The 21,160-nt window shown below is 36.6% G+C and overlaps 1 protein-coding gene and 1 long non-coding RNA gene across 2 annotated transcripts in view; one reads left to right on the top strand and one right to left on the bottom strand.

The window, feature by feature from the left end:
- smoc1 (SPARC related modular calcium binding 1) overlaps positions 1–20,503 on the bottom strand; it is a 78,100-nt gene extending 57,597 nt beyond the window's left edge. The window contains 1 exon segment of the mRNA XM_038302708.1: positions 20,130–20,503. Within this exon segment, the coding sequence (XP_038158636.1) occupies positions 20,130–20,228 (99 nt within the window). The 5' untranslated portion in view covers positions 20,229–20,503.
- On the top strand, positions 15,331–16,570 carry LOC119794933. Its single transcript, XR_005282274.1, has 2 exons — positions 15,331–15,579; positions 16,364–16,570. It is a non-coding gene; the product is annotated as an uncharacterized LOC119794933 (long non-coding RNA).
- Positions 20,504–21,160: the final 657 nt, after the last annotated feature.

Here is a 21,160-nt window from a genome sequence, read left to right as displayed (position 1 = left end):
TACTTTTTAAATATAACAGAAGAAGAAACATGAGGGGGAGAAAGCATCGATTCCCGACACTGCCATGATTTGATAGTCACCTTTTCCTGACATCAAATCAAGACGCCATGGTACTGATGTCTCGGCCGGGAAACAATGAGCAATGAGATTCTCACGTTTAACAAGCCAAATTCCCCCAGCACGAACAGTATCCCACACATCTAAGCCAGAAAAACACAGACCCCTTGAGCTTTCTCTGCACCACTCATAAAATAAGTGAAACGCAACCCCTGTTGTGCAACCATTACAGCTTTAGAAAAAGGGCTTTGTAGCCATCACTGGCAGCAAATCTGTTCGAGTCTGAGTTTTGGCATTGAGACAAATAAGCAAATATCATTATAAAATTATATTTTATTATGCCTGCTTATGGGGCTAATGGTAGGAAAAGCTATGCATCCTTAACCCAGGTAGTAACCAAATCTGTAAATTTTCATAGAATTTCAGAGTGCATTTCACTTTTGGAAAGCTTTAAGCCATAAAACAATCATAACACATACTAAACCATTGATCCCAGTTTCTGATTTATCACACCTATCAGGTGTTACTTAAATAAAAGTATTTTATTTAACAGTGTCTGCAGATGTATATTCCAGATAAGATGGAGAAAGGCAGCTAAACAAACATCGGTGCACATGTTTCTAGAAGCTAATAGCTATAGAGTTGAAAATAAAGGCGCCCTTTTAAAGCTTTTTCCAACCACCTTTCTGTTTAACTCCAGCTCACCAATGGGTAGAAATTTGGGGTACTGTATGTGTCTATACGGTTTAGTTTATGAAAGACTGAGATCATGCCAGTTGTTCTTTATAAAACTGAAGCTAATAGTAATTTGAGAGACTGTTTGTGTACATCATCTTTTTTTAAGTATTTTCACAGTAGTAATGAGACATAGGTGTGGATGTTGACTGGACCAATCTAACACTTGGGTGGCCAGGCGTAGGTTCAGGGTCATTTTCCTTCTAAAAGGTAAAGCTGTGGTCTAATCTCGGTTTTTACAGATTTTCTAAACCCTTCCCCATGCAAATTATTTACCATGCTACTCAGTGTCTCCATCCTTAGCTGTGGATCTCTGCATCTCAACCAGAGTTAACATGAGTCTCTTGTCTGATTATCTGATTAATCTTCTCTCCATTCTTCCTATAGGTTTTCCATATCTTAGTAGGCCTAATTAAGATTTCTACAGGATAGAGTCTGCTGCTACCTCAGATGTTCATTTTCTGAATTATTGGTTTATAGACAAAACTTTGCTTTACTGGTTTCATTAGCTTTATCTCAAATATGAATGCAGTTCTTTGCTATTTATGGTGTCTGTCTTCACCACTGTTCACAGTAGTCTAAAACTATAAACCCTCAAGTCCCAAAGAGAAATTACCTCACAAATGCATTCTTTCATGTTCTGGTTAATTTAATTTTATTTAATTTGTAAACAATCCATGTTGTATATTGTCTAGTTCCAGCATCCATTTGTTTCAAGATAATCAAACAGCAAATTTTAGTGACCTGTTTGTTATTTCAGGACAGTGAGTGATCCAAACTAAAACCTGTAAGCTTGCATTATTAATTTGAGCAGGTTATAACATTAAAATGATATTCCTCAAAAGAAAGCTGAAATTATTTGGAAATAATACAAATCATTTAGAATATTTAAAGGATTTTAAAAGCTATTTCGAATGCAATGTTTGAAAACATTTCCTTATGAAGGTAAGTTTCAGGCATTATAAACGAAATGTTATTAAAAATATTGTGTGATTTAAATATCAGGTGTTTAAAACCTGTGGCCACTAATCCCAGTAATGAAGATGTGGGGATCAAGGTTGTTGTCACCTTAGTATAGTCCTGCCTGTGATGTGACTACTATAAAAATAAAAAGGTAGATCAAGGCCATTAATTAGAGAGTTAATTAAATATTTAATAGAACTAATTTGGGACTCTTATGGCTCACACAGAGTCCATTTCCCAACAACAGGCCAGTCTGACACACTCTCGCTTTTTCTTGATAGAATTATATTCAGAAAACTTTCGATGCATTTAAACAACCTATACGCTACCATTTATGAACACTGTCAGCTGATAAGTAAAGATTAAGCAAACTATTTTGTATACCACACTGTCTGATAAACAACCTAAAACTGTATCTAATACTTCTTAGAGATGCAAAGAAGAATGTGATGCTATGTCAACCTGATCATACCACTTTCAACAAGTTTTTCAATAAAGAAAATGTCCATTTCCAGTATCTTTTTATATTCAGCAACATATATAAATATATATATATATATATATATACAGAGATGGGAAGTAACGAAGTACAAATACTTCGTTACTGTACTCAAGTAGATTTTTCTGATATTTTTACTTTACTTTACTACTTATTTTTATGGCGACTTTTTACTTGTACTGCTTACATTTTTACACAAATATCTGTACTTTCTACTCCTTACATTTTAAAAAATTGGCTCGTTACTTAGTTTTGAATCATTTCAATTGAGTTACCGTTATTATTTTTCACGTCATCAATACCAAATTCAATCTAATTGGATGGGAATCTACGTTGCATTTGACGCACCACTACAAGATGAATCGACAGATTCGGCGGTATTCATTCACGGCAAATCATTGCAGCTTGGTGGCGGTGGCGTTAGCATAGTAGTACAGGTATGGACGACGAGATGATTGAAAATGAACACAACGGAGATCTAGTCCTATTGGCAGACATCCATTTAAAATGTAGGCAACGGCATGAAAAAAGTGGTTTCTACTTTTACTTTCATACTTTAAGTAAATTTACAAGCCTGTACTTTGTTACTTTTACTTGAGTAAAGAAGTTTAATCAGTACTTCCACTTTTACCAGAGTATTTTTTAACACAAGTACCTGTACCAGTGGCGGCCGGCCCATAGGGGGCGCTGGGGCACCGCCCTCCCTGATAAGAAGAGAGAAACGTAAAATATATTTTTAGAAATTAACTCATAAATGTCTGTTTTACTCTCTAGACTGTGTAACTATAAGCAAAACAAATTATATAAACTACATTTCCCTATCTACTGTCATTAATTTGTGGATTTCCACAGACAGACTCCTACCGTCTCTGTTCTGGGGGCTGTGATCAGACTGACCCACATTTGCAGAGAATCTGTCAATCATGTACTATTGCTAGGTGAATTTAATGGCCAATCAGCGTCTCGGAACTTTATGGTATTGGGGCGCTGAAAATACTGCGCTTTTACAGGCTTCTCTTCTGAACCCAAGCGCAGGTGCAGACAATTAGAGGGAAGATGGCGAATGTAACGAGCGAGATGCAGCTTCCACCAAATTCGGTGAGATCCTTATTTATCTACCCGTTTGCCAGAAGAACATCCCTGTTGTATGATATGAACATTTCATTTCATGGTTATTGTGAGTGTGACGAATCCACCTCGTCGCTTAAAACAACCTCTCTAACTTTGCGCGCCACACACACATTCCTGTTATACTGTGTTTGTGAGGACCAATACACTCGCGCTGAGATCAGTAGCTCTATTAACTTAAAACACACAAGCTGTCCTGGTTACCTGCTGGCGTATTGAGGGTGCACACTTAATATTTCAGTGGGGTTAGCCGTGTGTGTGTGTGTGTGTGTGTGTGTGTGTGTGTGTGTGTGTGTGTGTGTGTGTGTGTGTGTGTGTGTGTGTGTGTGTGTGTGTGTGTGTGTGGGTATGTGGGGGGGTGTGGGTGTGTACGTGTTTATGCGGGGACTTGTCATCTTCAGTCTGGCTGCGTCTTTGCTGGGTTCAAACCCAGTTTGGTGTAATTGAATAAGTCAATGAATCTGTGTAAAAGAATTAAGTTGTAAAAATTATTTGTTTTTGTACATCAATTGTTTGTGGAGGTAATATATGGACAAAACTGATTAATGAGAAGAAATCAGAAATAAGAGAGCCTGAGGTGAGGGGCTTAAACTATTTAATGAGGGCTGTGGGAAGAAAAGCGGCAATTTTTGTTTTCTGTTTCTTTGTTACATTGCTGGTAACTGGAGGGAGGTTGAGGCCCAGAGTATCTTGTATATGTTTAGTTTCTTTTGCACCCTGTTTTGAGTTTTTGAGCTCAATAAATCACCAACACCGGTAACCCGACTGAGCCTGGATTCTTGGAGGCCAAAGAACCCCGTCACAGTGACCCAAATCATCACTGTTACTGTTATTATATAGTAAATTAAATCATTACTGTTAAATTGTATGTATTGTCCAATTGTTTATTTGAATTGTTATTCCGGGTTAGTTGGAGACATACACTAGGCTATATCAGCCCCACCAAAAATATTTTTCACCAGCCGCCACTGACCTGTACTTTTACTCAAGTACGGAAAGTAAGTACTTTTGCCATCTCTCTCTCTCTCTCTCTCTATATATATATATATATATATATATATATATATATATATATATATATATATATATATATTCAACATTAACTTTAAATTGTAATTTGATTTATCTTAATAATGAGATGACAAGTTATTTTACAATTTTTTTATTTTTATTTTTTTATTTTGTTTTTACGGATCAAAGCTAGTAGTTCTCTTACAATTCTCACTGCAAATAATGCACTTTCCTTTACTTTGAAAGAAAAGCATTGATGTTTACTTTTTGTTATTTTATGCTTTTTACCAGATATTTTTTATGTCCTCAAACTTGAAGCAGAATTTTCTGATATTCATTGAACACATCATCCACTCAAAGTGGAACTACTATAGGAGCAGTTTCTAACTGTTTACCTCCTTTAAGACAAAATACACATAGCAAAGTACAAACAATGAACACAAAAATTAATGGAAAGAATCCATTACACAAAATGATTAAATAATAATTCTAAATAGTTTATTATCCATTATTTTTTGTTATATTATTTTATCAGTTAGAATAAAAATTGCACAACATCATTTGGCTAAAGAAGAAATCACCAAAACTATCAAAAGCCTAAAAATAGGCATCTGGTAGACTGGTTGGTTAACTTGTTGACTGTTAGTTTGTATTTGGTTTGTTGCGCAAACCAAATTTAAACACACCAAAGATGTCCCATTTGGATTTTTATATTCTGGGTTACTGAATGCTCTATTACAGGTTTTTAAGAGTCATTTAATTGGTGTTTGTCTATAAATACAAGAAAAACAATGTAACAACCAGTGAGGTGATGTTTATTCTTTCAAAAAGCACAGGTAAAATAAAGGGCAAGAGCCCTTGCCGCAAATGTATATGTCAAATATGCATCTATTTTCATGCAGCCTGCCTCTGCTTGGTTGTCTGGCTGCTTACATGCTGCTTCCTGCTCTCTGCTCTGCTCCTCTCTGTCAAATAGAGTGATCAGAAACATCTGGCTCTACTTTATAATCTCCCCAATACCCAAACCCCCCATCCCCCCAAAAAGCTATGATCATATCTATTAAAACCTGCCTCTCTCTGCCAGTCTCCTTGAATCATTCCAATTAATGTGTGCACCGTCTTCCTGTGCTGACCCTGTCCTGACCTGAGACTCATACTTGATCCTTACAACTCTGGTCATGAGTCTCTTCAAACATCTTTCAAAGGGGTGCAGCAGTTTGGATATTGCCAAGCTTTGGAAAGCGGGATCATAGTACAATCAAGCGGTTCATGGCAAATAGCCAACAGGGGTGCAAGAAGCGTGTTGAAAAAAGAAGATGCAAAAAAACTCCCCATGAATTGAGAGAATGAAGCGTGAAGCTGCCAGGAAGCCAACAGCCACCAGCTGTGCCAAATTTCAGAGCTGCAACATGTCCGGAGTGCCGAGAAGCACAAGGTGCTCAATACTCAGGGACCTGGCCAAGGTAAGGAAAGGTGAAAAAAGCCACCTTTGAAAAAGACACACAAGACAAAATGTCAAGATTGGGCCAAGAAATATCTGAAGACTGATTTCTCCAAGGTTTTTTGGTCTAATGAAATGAGAGTGAGTCTTGATGGGCCAGATGGATGGACCAGTTTCTGGAAGACACCTTCTTCAAACAGTGGTACAAGAAGAAGTCGCCATCATTCAAGAAAAACATGATATTCATGCAGGACAATGCTTCACCACACGCATCAAAATACACCACAGCGTGGCTGGCCAGAAGAAGTCTTAAAGGACAAAAAATAATGACATGGTCCCCTTGTTTACCTGATCTAAACTCTGTTGAGAACCTGTGGTCCATTAAATGTGAGATCTACAGGGAGGAAAAACAGTCCACCTCTGTGAACAGTGTGTGGGAGGCTGTGGTGGCTGGTGCATGCAATGTGGATCGCAAACAGATCAACACACTGACAACCTATGGATGGAAGGCTTTTGAGCGCAATGGTGAAGAAAGGTGGCTATATTGGGTTACTGATTTGTTTTTGTTCTTGTTTTTGAATGCCGCAAATGTATATTTCTGAATTTTGAGTTGTTATATTGGTTTACCTGGTGAAAATAAACAAGTGAGATGGGTATATATTTGTTCTTTTACTACGTTGCCTAATAATTCTGCACAATAATATTTACCTTCACACACAGACATCCTCATAAAATGGCCAAATCTAAATAAAGAAAAACACATCAACTTCCGAAAATATGAAACTTTGATATTAAGGAGTCTTTTGGGTTGATTTAGAATGGCTCAATAATAAAAATAATTCTGAAAAATACAACTTGCCTAATAATTCTGCACACAGTGTAAAGTCAAGTGACCTTTTTAAAGCAATGCTGGCCATGCAGAGATGCATAAAGAATGAATTACATTTTTTATAAAAATGCCAGCTCACCTATACTATACAGCTTTATTCCAGAACAGATTATATTATTTTTTACAAACAAAACTGTAACCCCATATTAAAGTATGAAAAATATAGACATGTTTGCTAATTTACTAAAGAAAGAGTCATAAAAAATTAAATAATAACAGAAAAAAAACATTATTCATAAGTAGCGTGTTATATCTGGTTTCAATGATTACCCTTTAATCATTTCTTAACTATCCACCTCTTTTACCCTAGCATAATTCAATTCAGTTTATTTATATAGCGCCATTTCACAACACATGTCATCTCAAGGCACTTTACTAGGACAATTCAACCAGCTCATACAGTCAAAATTGAATGTGGAGTAAAACACACTTTCCTATATAAGATCTCGGAGAATAATAATAACAAGCACCAAGAATGAAGTCACACAACTTCTAGTCCCGTGAAACCAGATTATATTGAAACAAAGGTCTTGCCAATCCAAAACATAAATAAATATAAATAAAAAGTGCAACCATGAGACAGTCCAGATAAGCTTCTTCCATAGGTTGAGTTAGAATCCAATTGTCACCTAAGAGGAGCTCCAAGCCACCCTCTGTTAATGCAACCTCTTATAACGCGATTGTGATAGATGAACAGAGAGATTGCAACCAGATTTCACCATGTAAAAGTCAACCTAGAGATTCTTGGACCAAGCAAAACAGAAATATCTGTTTTGATTAATCCAAAATCTAAATTCCTTTCCATGAATGCAAAATAAGAAAACAGACAGACTAATCATTCAACCAACTCATTAATAATGTGACACATTCCTCATATGAAACATGGGGTGGTGGCAACATGCTGTGGGGATGGTCCCTGCGTAAAGAAGTGTCCATGTAGACAGTAAAATGAGAACAGGTATTTCTAGAGAAATGATATAAGAAAACTTCTGGAGAAAAACAAAGAATGGCTGCCTACTGACCAGTGTTGAGTGTAACGGCAGTAGTTACTGCATTACTTTTCCATTCAATAAGTGAATTCTGTCAAGATTGATTCTATTCATGTTACAGAGAGAATGACACTCATCAGAAACCAAAATGCATGCTTTTTACTATCGTGTGTCTGCATTTTATCCAGAATGCTCAGCTGACGTCTACCAAGCTCACATCCTACCTGTTAACGTGGACGCCCTCACACAAAAATATGACTTTATTTACACCCTGTCTGTTGTGCACGAGGTCTTTTGAACGAGAACCAAATAAACTGAAGCTGTAATGCCTGATAACTTAGTGGTTTCTCTGTCATACTTTAACAGTCTCCCCCTATTCAGTAAGAATGGCTGTTCGTATAAGTTGGAGCTATATGCCATATCCCTGCTATAATGTGTGAACTAATTATCCTCATAAGACAGCAAAAACAATCAATGCAACAACAAATGCATACTTGGACAGGCCCGTCTTTTGCCAATTATCACCAGCTGTTTATAAAACTCTTCAAATCACAAGCAAGTGGATATGATAAACAGATCAAAGGAAGAATAAAAAAGAATACATTTTAAACAGGTTTTAATAAATCATCCTGCGGATATTTTTTTAATTGTTCAATGACCTAAGCTATGTTGTAATTGTGCATACATATTAGTAAGTCCTCTGCATACATTTGAATGTCAATATTTAACATTCAGATGAAAGATCTTTCATGTAAAGGAATAGATTTTAGACTTTTATGTAAAGAATGGATTCCTGTGGGACACCTCTGAACAGTTTGAAGATAGGCTGGTGAAAATTATTAAATCTGACTAACTAATAGTGTTTAAGTAGATAGCGTTCAATCTGTCTTACTGTAAATTTTAATCACTAAGATTTGATGAGTAATGTTGTATGGTTAATATGGTAAAATGCTTTCTTAAAGGTATATAGGAGGAAATGCTTTTTCCAGGTGGATCATTAAAATAAGTGATCCTCCAGGTTGTCAATCATTCTGGTGATATGTTTATGTAAGCCCATCCTATGTGCTCATCCCCATTTTCTTACCAGTGGTGAGTCTGACATAGTGGAAAAACTGCAAATCTTCTTTTGGAAGGTAAGCTTGTATGAGCAATGCAAAGAGCAACTTTTAAACAGAGGAGAAATGGGCTTGTGCATGATCTCGCAATAGGCGTTCCCACTCGGGTACAGTGTTGTGCATGTGCACTTTTTTTTTTTGTAAGTGGAGACTGCAAATCTTTTCAAAAATTTGCAAAAATCTTCCACTATAACTTAAGATCAGACAAGAAAGCACCAGATTATTTGAATAATCATATAATATATACAAAATCTCAAGTTAAAGCTTGTATTTTATGGGGAAAAAAATTTATGTTTTCGATGAAAAAAAAACAGGTTTATCATTTATACAAAGATAAAAAAGACTGTTAAAAGTGTGGATTTAAGTTGGTTTCAAATTACTTCAAAAATGCCTTTGTCTTCCCTGTTATGGACAAAACTAAAATCTAAATACTTTAATCTTTAGTGTTAACAGCTTAGTATTTGCCAATGTAATTTCGATTGGCTTGAAGTTTTAAAATCATGACTTACATCACTGTACTATTAAGCCACGCTGAAAACAGTTCTGAACCTGATAATAATGCAAGGATGAAGATAGGATTAATGAGCTGGATAACATCCCCATTTTTCCTTGAAGTTGTGAGAAAAATTAGAAATCAAAAAGGTTTATCCAGAGGCGAGGAGACATGTTCTTGGTTTTCAGATATGACTGACCCCCATTAACGGCTTTCTCTGTCACTAATGCTACATCCTGGCTACAGAACAGTCAGCCGTATCTGTCATTCTGGAAGAAGTGCAGAGGGAAAAGTGTGTGTGACCATCACACATTACCATAGAATTATAAATCCTAATTGCTTGCTTAAGACCACACACTCATCCAAATCAAAGCAAACCTTAATATGAGGCTGAAACAGAGGCTAATTTGCAGAACTCCGATGAAAAGACAGAAACTTTGCAACCTTTTCAGATATTTGAAGGATTTAAGAGAGACGTAATTCATTCAACATGCACTTCTACTCTCAAGCAAGATCACGTGCATTTAGGTTCAAACTCATATTGAGGGCAAAATATGTAAATACCAACCAAGCCACAGCTATCAGCAAGATCTACGGAGAAAGGAAATGTCGGAAAAGATAGTGATGATGTCTGACAGGAACTCCTGGCCTGACTTAGCAGGATGGCTGCTTTCCATTAGTCTGATTAGAGAGTCCTGAAATTGGGCATAAAATCCTAATCATGCAGTTATCGTTAAAAATCAACATATGTAATTATTATGATTGTTCCCTGGTGATATCGCCCTTCAAGGGCTTTGTTAGAGTCCAATGAAATCAAAGTGGAGCCCTGCTGTCTAGGGGGGATTTCATAGTTGTTTAGTCAGTTAGCTCAGGTATTTGATATATTTGCAAACATTTTATGAGGTTTAACGAGAAATTGGGGCTTTGGGGTTGAAAATTACTTTCTTAGCATCTCATTTTTCTTAACAAAAGACATGTTTTCTTTAGAAAAAAAAGAGGCTACATTATGTTGGTCTGATATTGCTCCTAAAGTTTGTCACTTCTATTTTAATAAGAAATGTTAGGTAAAAAATTCAGAACACATTTTGAAAATAATTATTAGAAAACTCTTGTTTTGGCAATACAGAAAATAAACCTGACAGATTGTTGGATGTTTGCATTTATAGGTTTTATTTGAGATAGGATAAACCCCATCTCATTTATCTTTAGGTACCTTCACAGATTATCCTGAAGATTTAGTTTAGGACAAAAATATAAAAACCACTGAATGTCAGAAATAGTAAAAAATTGTTTCCACCAAATTAACCACATGTACAATTAATATTTGTCTTTAGCTTATGTATGTATGATATTTACACTATCAGTAGACTTAAACACTGTACAGCCTTAGTCTATGCTGGCTTGTCCTTGTAAGGTTGCAGGATGGACGGTTAACGGAGTAGATTCTGTATCGGTGCTCAAAACAATCTCACTTATAGACAAGTTCCTAATCCAGACCTACAGGGCCAACATTTTTGTTGGTTTTGCTACAGTAACAACTCCCAGAAGTGTCTTTAGAGAGCTTGAGATGTAATGGTTTGCGATCTGAGTTGTGATTGAAGACAGCAACTCTTTATAGGGTTATATTAAGTCATAAAAGAGTTGTGCTGTTTCCACCTGCATGAGCTCCCTACTATCACATGTAAAATCAGAGAAAACCTCAACCGGAAATACATAGCGGAGTTAGCTTTGCGGCGGAAGTAAACTGGAAATGTTTGGGGGTTTTTTTATTAGATTTTTCATTTGATGATGCCCCTCATAATAATGCCTTCCCTATGGCCAGTCTGCCTCTGGGAAGAAGGAAACTGGAATCCAACCCCCATTGCCTAACCCTACTACGGCTAGGCAATGAGTTGCATTTGCAGTATAAGAGCAATTTAACACAATTTTCAAATCAGAGATGCACATCATTTAAGTCTCATTACATTAACAAGATAAAATAGAGTTGAAGACACCACCCATATTTATATATGCAAATAGAAGTAAGCCCCTTTTCACAGTAATGTAACAGTTAAGTCCTGCATTTAACACACTCTGGACAAGCAAGCTTTCCGGGTCCTGAAAAAACAAACCCTCAAAATAAAACATATTGGTTGAAAATACTCCGTAGTTCCTACTGCATTAAAGTCACTCAAGATTCACAACTATTGAACTCAGTTCTCAGACAATCAGGCCATAAATATATTTCTAGAGATAAAACTACTAACTTTCTGTTACACCTGACCAATTAATCAAACACTCAGAAAAAGAACAACTTTCTGATCAGTCAACACTATAAATGAGATGCTACCAGGTATCCCGAACACCTGAACACTCTTCAGTGTTGAATTTGTTACTGCAAGGGGATGACCCTAAAGCTACTAAACTACCAGTGACGTGTTTAAAAGAGTAGTAATAGAAAGGAAAAAGTTGTCTCTCATGCTTTTCTACAGAGGGACATCAACCATTCAAATAGGCTTCTTCAAAGGAGAGCTAAACATTGGCAGGTGCTGATCATTTCGAAATGTCATATTGTTTTAGTTGTTTCATATCTGAATTTTTCCAGACATAAAAAGGAAAGAAAAAAACCCTATAGTTGATTTCAACAGATACCAGAAAAGGAAGGTCTGTAAATATAGAAATTTTGGCACCTTTTTGGAAATCTCAGACTTCAGGGATGGGCCTTTATTCTGTGTTCAACATACACAGATATTGACTTTTATAGGTAGCCCGGCTATTGGTGTTAATGGCACTAATTGCTAATGTAAAATTCTTCTAATAACATTTTACAATAAATATTCAGAATCTACTTAAATCTATATGAGCAAATCAAAGCTTTATAAAAGTAAAGTTTGGAAAGGGGACATATTTTAACTATTGTTTTCAATTCAGAATAACTTTAACCTCTCACTTATGTGCACATCTTTGTTTGGCCTTTTTTATAGAAAACAAGAGCTCTGAGCCTAATTAGAGTCTCCGGCTGACCATATTCACACACTGTACATCCATTAGGACACAGATGCAGGCATTTCACACCTGCAAGGCTGTGATCTACATTACGATAATAAAAAAGGCTTTCCTGCTGAACTGCGGCTCTACTCTCCTAACATGAAAGTATGCATTCTTGGCTGCCCTTCCACCCAAGCCTGGTTATTTATCTCAGTTTCTCAGTGACTTTATGAGAGCTCACTGATGTTGTCACCAAAGTATGCACACTGATTGTTTGTTGCATCTTTTAACAAACATTAACAGGTTGATTTGATGAGGAGGATTAGGGATACATAGGCATCTGTATTTGACATTTTTGATCCCCAATTCTTCAATACATTCCATCAGGGTTACTCGCCACCAGCTGTCTCATTAGCCGGGTAAAACTTGTTAACAAAGTCCAGAAAAATGCTTAACATCTTCTTGCACTTATAGGAAAATGCAACTTAAATCTTGCAAAAGTCCTCTTTAAAAAAAAAACAAAAAAAAATTTTTTTTTGTTTTTGTAGCACCCTACTATACAAATGAAATATGTTAAGAAGAAAAGTTTAGCTAAATTTCTACTATTTGGTACACCACAATGGTAAGGTTTATTTTTTGAAAGTGGTCAGATTTGACACGTATCACTCGGTCACACAAATTAGAAAACATCCCTGTCTACATTGTCAAGAGAAGCAGGAAAACAGTTCCTGCCAGCATACTGAAGCCTGATGCTTAGCTTAGCAGCTTTTTAAGCAGGGAGTGTTTATGCATGCACACGTTGTTGAATTGTAAAGAACACACTGCTTAGTAGTTGTGTGGCAGTTAAAGGACAGTTTTTTAACCATCTAGCCTGGTGTGCGTATGTAGATCATATGTAAAACACTGGTTAGTAGATGTTCTAACTGGAACAAAAAAACAAGCCCTTTTTCCAATCAAAGGTTGTTGTGTAGAAAGGGCATTTAACATCATCAAACATCAGGACCAATAGCGCTCCTTCCAACAACTTTATGAAGATGGCAGAGGTTTCAAGTAACGAAGTACAAATACTTTGTTACAGTACTTAAGTACACTTTTTAGGTATCTATACTTCACTCCATTACTTATTTTTCTTCCTACTTCTGACTTCTACTCATTACATTTTTTACTCATTACTCTTGGCTTCGAATTAATGTTTATAAATATTTATTTTGTTTGCGCCATCCAATGCAGATAGATGGCACCATCCACATCTAGTGAAAACTAGTGTAATTGGATGAGACATATAACGCAAACACTCATTGCTTAGTTATTCGTCAAATTTGTGCTGACGCCAAGGGAAATGCTCAGAAGCAAGCAGGTGTTCTTCAAACTGAAAATGGGAATTGTTGATTCCATGCTACAATGTTGGATTCAGAAAAAAATAATTGAAATGTCTGAAAGGTTGGACACAGGCAAGAGCGTATCAGGAGATGGAGACGGAGACCAACAAGACCTCCCTCATCCTTGGCCCATCTCAAAGAATTTGTCGAAATAGTCGAAAAATTGAGGTTTCAAATCATAAAGTGGCATCTGGCTGTTTTTTTTTTTAGGTTACTTTATACTTTTATACTTTAGGTAGTTTTTGGAGCACATACTTTTTCACTTTTACTCGAGTAAAGAGGTAAAGCTTATACTTTAACTTTTACCAGAGTGTTTTTAAACTGCCGAATCTATACTTTGTGTTCTTTTGACACCACTTGAAAACGGTACATAAATATTAGAACATCTTAAAGTAACAGTGGCTCTAACCAGTGAAAATTCTGGCAATTTTGAAGATTTGTTGCTGTTAGTTTGAGTCTTACTCAAGCAGTAAACAGCAAACATTGAATGTCCCAGCCTATGTTCCTGTGATTGGGCTGTCTGACCGAGCAGCAGAGGTGGGGGGGACAGGACGTGGCTCGAGCTGCAAACCAGCACTTGTGGAGCAACGCAATGCGCTTATTCATGAATTTAAACATAATTATGCCAATAAACAAATCAGAAATGTGCATGTCGCAAAAGGTTGGCGCTGCAGCGACCATGACCGAAAGCCTCAAACAGTTTTGGAAGTCACTGCTGTGTCACTAGATGGCTCTTCACTGGCCAGGTTTTTATTCTTTTTTTGTCTTTACTATAAAAAAATACAATTTGATTCATCAAGAAAACATTGTGTGTATTTTTGTGAACAATAACATTTTGGTAATTTGACTCATATATTCTGTTCTCAAATTTGCTCTTTTGCCAACAATAAACAGACATTTCTTTCTTTGGAGGAAATTAGCAATATGACTAACCTAAGCCCCCACATGTGAACCTACATCCCTACAGTCAGTTTCCAGTAAGAAAGTCCAAGATTTCAAATAGCTACATTTTCAAGATCCCAGAAGTATATGTCATGTTTTTGGAGTCTTTTTGACAACATATCAAAGAAAGTGCTAACAGTAACTTGAGATCTCTCTGACTGCATGACCGATATCATGGAAGCAAAAGGAGGCCCAGTCATCAATATGAAGTCTAGGATGGAAAAAGTTATTATTATTCTGCACACAAAAAGTATTACTAGATTTTAAAGACGTTCATTCTGTATTTTCTCTTAATTTGGGTATGAAATATTAAATATATATATATATATATTTTGTTGAGGCAGTAATGATGAATATTTCAAGTGATTTTAGTACTAGCTACAATACGCGGTGGTTTTCTGTTTTCAATAAAAGAAGTTAAAATAGGAATCAGAATTGTTATTGGATATTTAATTACATTTTTAATGAGGAAAGTTGGCTCAGAATGCACATAAATAGAACACAGACAAATTTAAAACACTTTAGAGGTAAAAGATAAAAAAGAAAACACATAAAAATGATAAAGGCACGTCAACTGAAAAAATATGTTTGAAAATATGTTCATTGGGATGTAGGAGGATATTTTCAAATAAAGTGCAGGTTGTGTTAGAGCAGCCTATAAAGCAGGGGCGCCACCAGGGGGTGGCCAGCTGGCGATGTCCTGGCCACCCCACTGGCCACCCCACTCGCCAGTGTAAATGGTAGTAGCGTCAGTTTAGAGGTTTATCCCATTATGCAGAGCCAGCAACACTGCCTCTCTTCTAGACCTTCTCGCGCACCGTAGCTCACCAGCCGCTCCCCTCCCTCTCCCCCTCCCGCCCCCACTCCGTCCCATCGAGCAGCAGTTGCGTTCTCCGACAGCTACAGTTTAGCGCGTGCCCGCCTTCAACAGTGATTAAAAGAACTCACAGAGAAAGCGAACAAGACTAACGGTAAGTAAATAAGTCAAATCGTTCGTTTGTAAAAGAAGAGGGGCATAAATGAACTGTATCAGCTCCTGTTACAGCGACTTTGAGTGTCTTTTTGACAGAGTTACGTAGCTAACGTTGTTAGCTTGTGCTTATGTATGGTTTGTCAATTTCCAGACAATGAAGAGAAAGTCCAGAGATATATCTTCTTATTTTAAGAAGAAAATAACAGTGGAAAGAGATAAAGAGATGACAGGGGATCAACAGAGAGCGAGTGAGAAGGAGGAGAAAGAGGAGGTGGATGGAGGGAAGCAACAGATAGAGCAGCATGACGAGGAAACAGAGTCAGAGATAGTAGACAGTGATGAGGAAAAGCATCAGGCAGCAGAGCAGGAACAGTCAGCACCACTGATCAGTGAAACATGGCAGGATTCAGCAAAAGCAGGTGTTCCTGGACCAACAGGTGAAGTTATGACCATGTGGCCATAAAAATGAAATAAATGAAATTAGTGAATTGTCTAGAAAGTAATATCCTCGAAAGAAATGTATGTTTTGTTTGTGTTTCCATTAAATCACAAATCAATAAGGACTCACTTAAAGTTTTTTTTTTTTATTAATTTTGATTAATTAAAAAGAAAAATGTTGATGGGTTAGTTTTCATTGATTCATTCTGAATCAAAATGCCTGTAGGCCATTAATACAGCTATAATTATTCATTACGGTGGAGATTCTGGTATTATTATCATTTATTATTAGTGTCATCATTTTGATTTCAGAATAACAGACTTTTGCTCCTGTTTCATTGCAGATATCTCCCAGTCAAGAGCAGAACAGCCCAAGCAGCCACAACTAAACATCTTCCCTAGAACCTGTCATGGGGACATATATTAAGAATAAGTTAACATATAAGTGTTTCTTGTAATCTTTTTTTTGTATCCTTGTAATCATTATATGACCGTTGTTCCCTGTTGGGAAATTCCTGTTACATAAATAAAGATATAATTTCTTATTTTTATCTGCCAGTATCTGCTTTTCCCCAGTATAATTTAGTTTTCAATAAATGAATAAAATAACACCTTATTCCTAATGTGATTAGAAAATACAAAGCAATTATTGTTCAACTCAAAATGTTAACTGTACTGTTATTGGTCTATATCAGGGGCCGCAACCTTTACAGTCTAAAGAGCCATTTTGCCTTCAGTCCACTTGTATTAAACTTGTTCAGAGCCCCAAATGTTGCCTGGCCTTTTGAAAAAGGACAAGTTATATTTTAGGTAAAGATCTACTGTAGGAAATATGTTGTCATTGTTAAAGAAACGCCCTTTTATGTCTATTTTGAGGTTTAAAAAAAGATGATGGATGGGATGCTGACATTTGTGGATAAGGATGTAAAATAAATCATAGTTTCCAACATAATGGAAAAATATTTATTTAAAATTAAATATTACTGGCACTTTCACCATCATTCTGTTGTGAAAATTAATAGCAATTATTCCAAGAAAAAAAAACTGCTAAAACCTGTATTTATTATCATTATTACATTTAATTACCACAATATAAATATAATGTGTAGCCAAAGTTATTAAGAGCCACTGTGGAAGGTCCAAAGAGCCACTTGCCACAGGTTGCAGACCCCTGGTCTATATCTATGCACATTAGATCATTAGTAACATTAAAAATCACACAATAACCCAAAATATATCAATAGGTGTTTATTTAAGTCTTAAAATCCTGAAAATATGGCCATTAGCTTCAGTGTGCCACCCCAAGAATTTAAGTGGCCTCATCTGGCCACCCCTATGAAAAATTTCTGGAGGCGCCACTGCTATAAAGACATGTTGGTCAGGAAATTTACTGTTTTATGTCTGGTGGGGAGGCTCACAGTTCTGAGAAACAAGATGTTTTTAAGCCTATTTCTTGTAAATCTAATGTTCCTGAATATTTCTCCCGGTTGAAGCAGGGAAAACAACTCATAGCCTTGGTAGGTGAGCTCCGTGGCAATGAGTCTGATCCTTTTCTGAACTTGTGTAACATAAACAGAATCCAGATCTTGCAGACAGCCTCCTACGATCCAAGAGAATATTTTGTAGTTTTTTGTTTTAAAATGCTACTGCAAATACTGTGAAACTGCATAAAACATTGTTTTTTTTTTTAACTAACCACCTACTTACATGTTGCACTGTCTAAATATTAAGGAGGAGAGCTTTCCCATTTCCTGAAAGAAATGGAAAAACAGATAAATAACAAGAAAAAACATAATTTTGGATGCTGACGTTCTTATGAGGTATACGTGTTTTAGGGCTTAATCAATAAAAATAGGTGATTATTGGTATAATGTCAACTGATTTGGGTATCAAATAATAATTAATTGGAGTATACAAACTCTAAATCATTATACCTGCTTATTACCGTGCAGTAATTAAGTCAAAAATGTAAAAGATATATAAGCAATTTATATTCAAGACAAAATCTTTCTTATGAAAGAACTTAAGTGTATTTCTAAGTATCTAATTAAATTGTTCTTACAGGTTCTTGCATTGACATTGCATTTAAAAAGTTTAAAGGTTATTGATATAATCAGTGGATTAATCAATTACTCAAATAACTGTTTGTGCCTCTCCTAAACAGTAAGCCACCCTGCGCAGTGAGCCATAACATCAATTTCAAGGGAAATTTCTAAAAAAGAAAGAATGAATAATCCAAAGTTGGTTTGTAATTTACCTTGCCTTTTATCAGAGTGTGTGTTTTTAACCTGCATGGCTACAATGAAAAGGAGTTCAGGAGATAACAACCAATGGTTATAGTGACAACCTTCTTAATAACAGTTTTTTTTTTTCTCTATTCTCAACTATGTTTTTAAGATTTAGCTGAGGTGCATTCTAGAAAGCTTTATCAAAGCTGGACATAAAAGAATCTCACCATCAGAAGAAGGCAGCTATTTTTGCTTCATTTGCATTAACGCATGTTGCGGCTAATCACAGGAAGGCCGGTCAGGTTATCAATAACATGAGATTTCATTTCAAAACACTGAAAACATTAAGGGCAACCAAAGCTTCTAAAAAGGATCAAATACATCTTAGACGCTCTAATTATACAACTCAAAGCAAACCATTACAGAAAGAGAAACATAGATGGATAAAGTCTAAATTCATTGTGCAGATTCCCAAGGAGGTTTCAAAGATGTTGTGAAATAGTTCCAGTATGTGAGGGGGCATTACATATTCACCCCCTGCCATGAGTCATCTTCCCCCACAACCGCAAATATTACAGTGCATCAGCAAACCAAAACAATACAGGTCCTCTCCAGTTCGCATCACGTATTTCCCTCTTTGCCTTCGGTGGTGCCTTGGGTATTTGGAAAGGAACTAAAGAGCACAGAGGGGGAACAAGAAAAGCAGTGTGCATGAGAAGGGAGAGGGGAATAAACAGGATCAGGAGACACAACAGTGACAAAGATCTGTCTGAGAAAAGAAGGAGGGAACAGGAGTAGGGATGGAGTGGTGGGGGGAAGAAAGAGCAGGGAAATATATGGTCAGAGCTGTCCCCTTATAATCCACCATGTTGGAGAAAAATCTTGTCTAGAATTAGCCGGTTTGGTGGATTACACAGATTTTGAACCAGTTTCAAATTAAAGGAAACTGCAGGACAAAAACTCAGAACTCCCATTTCCTTCCAAAACAAAAACTAATTGGCACAGAAAAATTCCTTTAGGGTGTGTGAATCAGACGGGTTCAGGATGATTGAATAAAGCTTTAACAACTGAAGCTCCAAATCCTTCAAAGTGCATCTGGAGCATATTTCTTTACCCGACAAGGTAAGCCTGCTTTAATGTTATGGCTGAGGCTGGAAAGACCTTGAATTTATTACCAGCTGCTAAAAGTTTCAAAAAACTAAAAGAATATTTAAAAAAAAAAAAACACTCCAAATAGTATAGTGGATAATGCAATCATCCACTCCCGATAAAAAAATTTACAAAAATGACCGCCCGAACAGATGTAGAAAATGCGTTAAAATAAACAATTAAGCGGAATAGAAAAAACCCTAAGTGAGAATTTTAGAATAACTCTTATTTTAATCTATTTATGCTTCTATTAGACTAAGAAACCCTTCATTGGTTTGGATGGAAACAAGAAATAAATGTGTCTCAAAACAGGATACACCAGGTTTAAGAACGGTGGAGGACCAGTGATGCTGTGGGATAATTTCTTACCTAAAGAAAGAGACGCAGGGCGACAGATTTCGGGGTTAAAACGTCGTCCAACACATCATCCAATGAAAATAATATCGTTTTCACCTAGTAAATGAATTTATTTTTTAAAAGAGAGGTTTTTGTGACTCATTTTTTTCCAGTTCAAAATCATATGATGGGCCATTATACTTCACTTTTAATACGTTTTGTAAAGAAAAAAAACAAAAACAAAAACAAAGATAAATCACGTCTCAAATTACCGGCAAATAAAAAAAGTCACCTGAATGAATATTAGCGGAAACGCGTCTTTTACGCACTGCTTTACCAGTTAATGATCTGAAAATATGCAGAGTGCGAGTCTGCAGACACGCTTGGGTCCACTCACCCGTGATCCAGACTTCTGCGCTGAGACTTTAGGCAGGTAGCAGAGGAATGTAGCCAAAAAGAAAGACAAAATGAAGAGAAGCGCTCTTGGCAATATCATGATGGAGAGTCGGTTACGCACCGAACAGCGCACAGTGGGCTCGGTCCGATCCAAGGAAAATCAAACACCTTATCTTTAATTTTGAGGTCCAATATAATATATATTTATATTATCTTTCTTCTTGTAATAACTTCCTTTCTCTGTTAGTCCAATAACTAATCACATAGTGCCATGCGTAGGAGCAGACATCATGATCTGACGGAGACCATCGTGGAAGGGTTTATCCACTATGGAAGGATCAGCTGTTCATCGCGGTTTCCACAGGTTGGGTCTCATTGCACTTTCATTTAAAAGCAAAGCTGAATGCAGCATCATTGATGACACTCCGTGAGAACCAATGGCAGCGTCGCCTAATAGCCAGGCCCCGCCCACAGTATAACACCCTGTCCAGGATTTGAAGAAATGCTCTCCAGTGGAGTCAAGAGAAGCAGCAGCTGCAGAGACGCTCAGTGTATTATCATCAGTCTTTGAGAGCAGAGACAATGGCTGAGCAATTGTGAGGTCAAATTTTAGCCTCTCATCCCCATTCAGAGACATATAATGCTCTATAATAGACCAGAATCCTGCTGCTGTGACATTTAGCCTCTATACTTGGGTCACAATGGGAAACATCTATTGAGTAAAGTCAATAGCTGTCACAGACACTGCAGGGGGGCCGCCTGTGTGTGCAGATCTGGCTATGTCAGTCCACCATTCCAGGAGCAAAATGTATATATTTTTTAATTAATTGTCTAAATCAACATTATTTTTAAACCAATGTAAACATTTTGCTTCAATCTTTTAAATTAATTTCATATTTTTCAGTTTTTGCTGTTGACACTAAGCAGTAAACCCTTGGTCTTCAATAAACTTTAAAAGCATCATGAAGGTAGTTTTCCCCACATTATCTTTTAACAAGAAACCACTTTGTTGATCCATCCTTACATTTGGGC

Source organism: Cyprinodon tularosa, unplaced genomic scaffold (genome assembly GCF_016077235.1).
Source record: "Cyprinodon tularosa strain WSP-4 unplaced genomic scaffold, ASM1607723v1 ctg499, whole genome shotgun sequence".
In the NCBI taxonomy this organism is placed as follows: domain Eukaryota; kingdom Metazoa; phylum Chordata; class Actinopteri; order Cyprinodontiformes; family Cyprinodontidae; genus Cyprinodon; species Cyprinodon tularosa.
The sequence above is the reverse complement of the archived record's forward strand: the minus strand, read 5'-3'. Positions and strand labels throughout refer to the sequence as shown.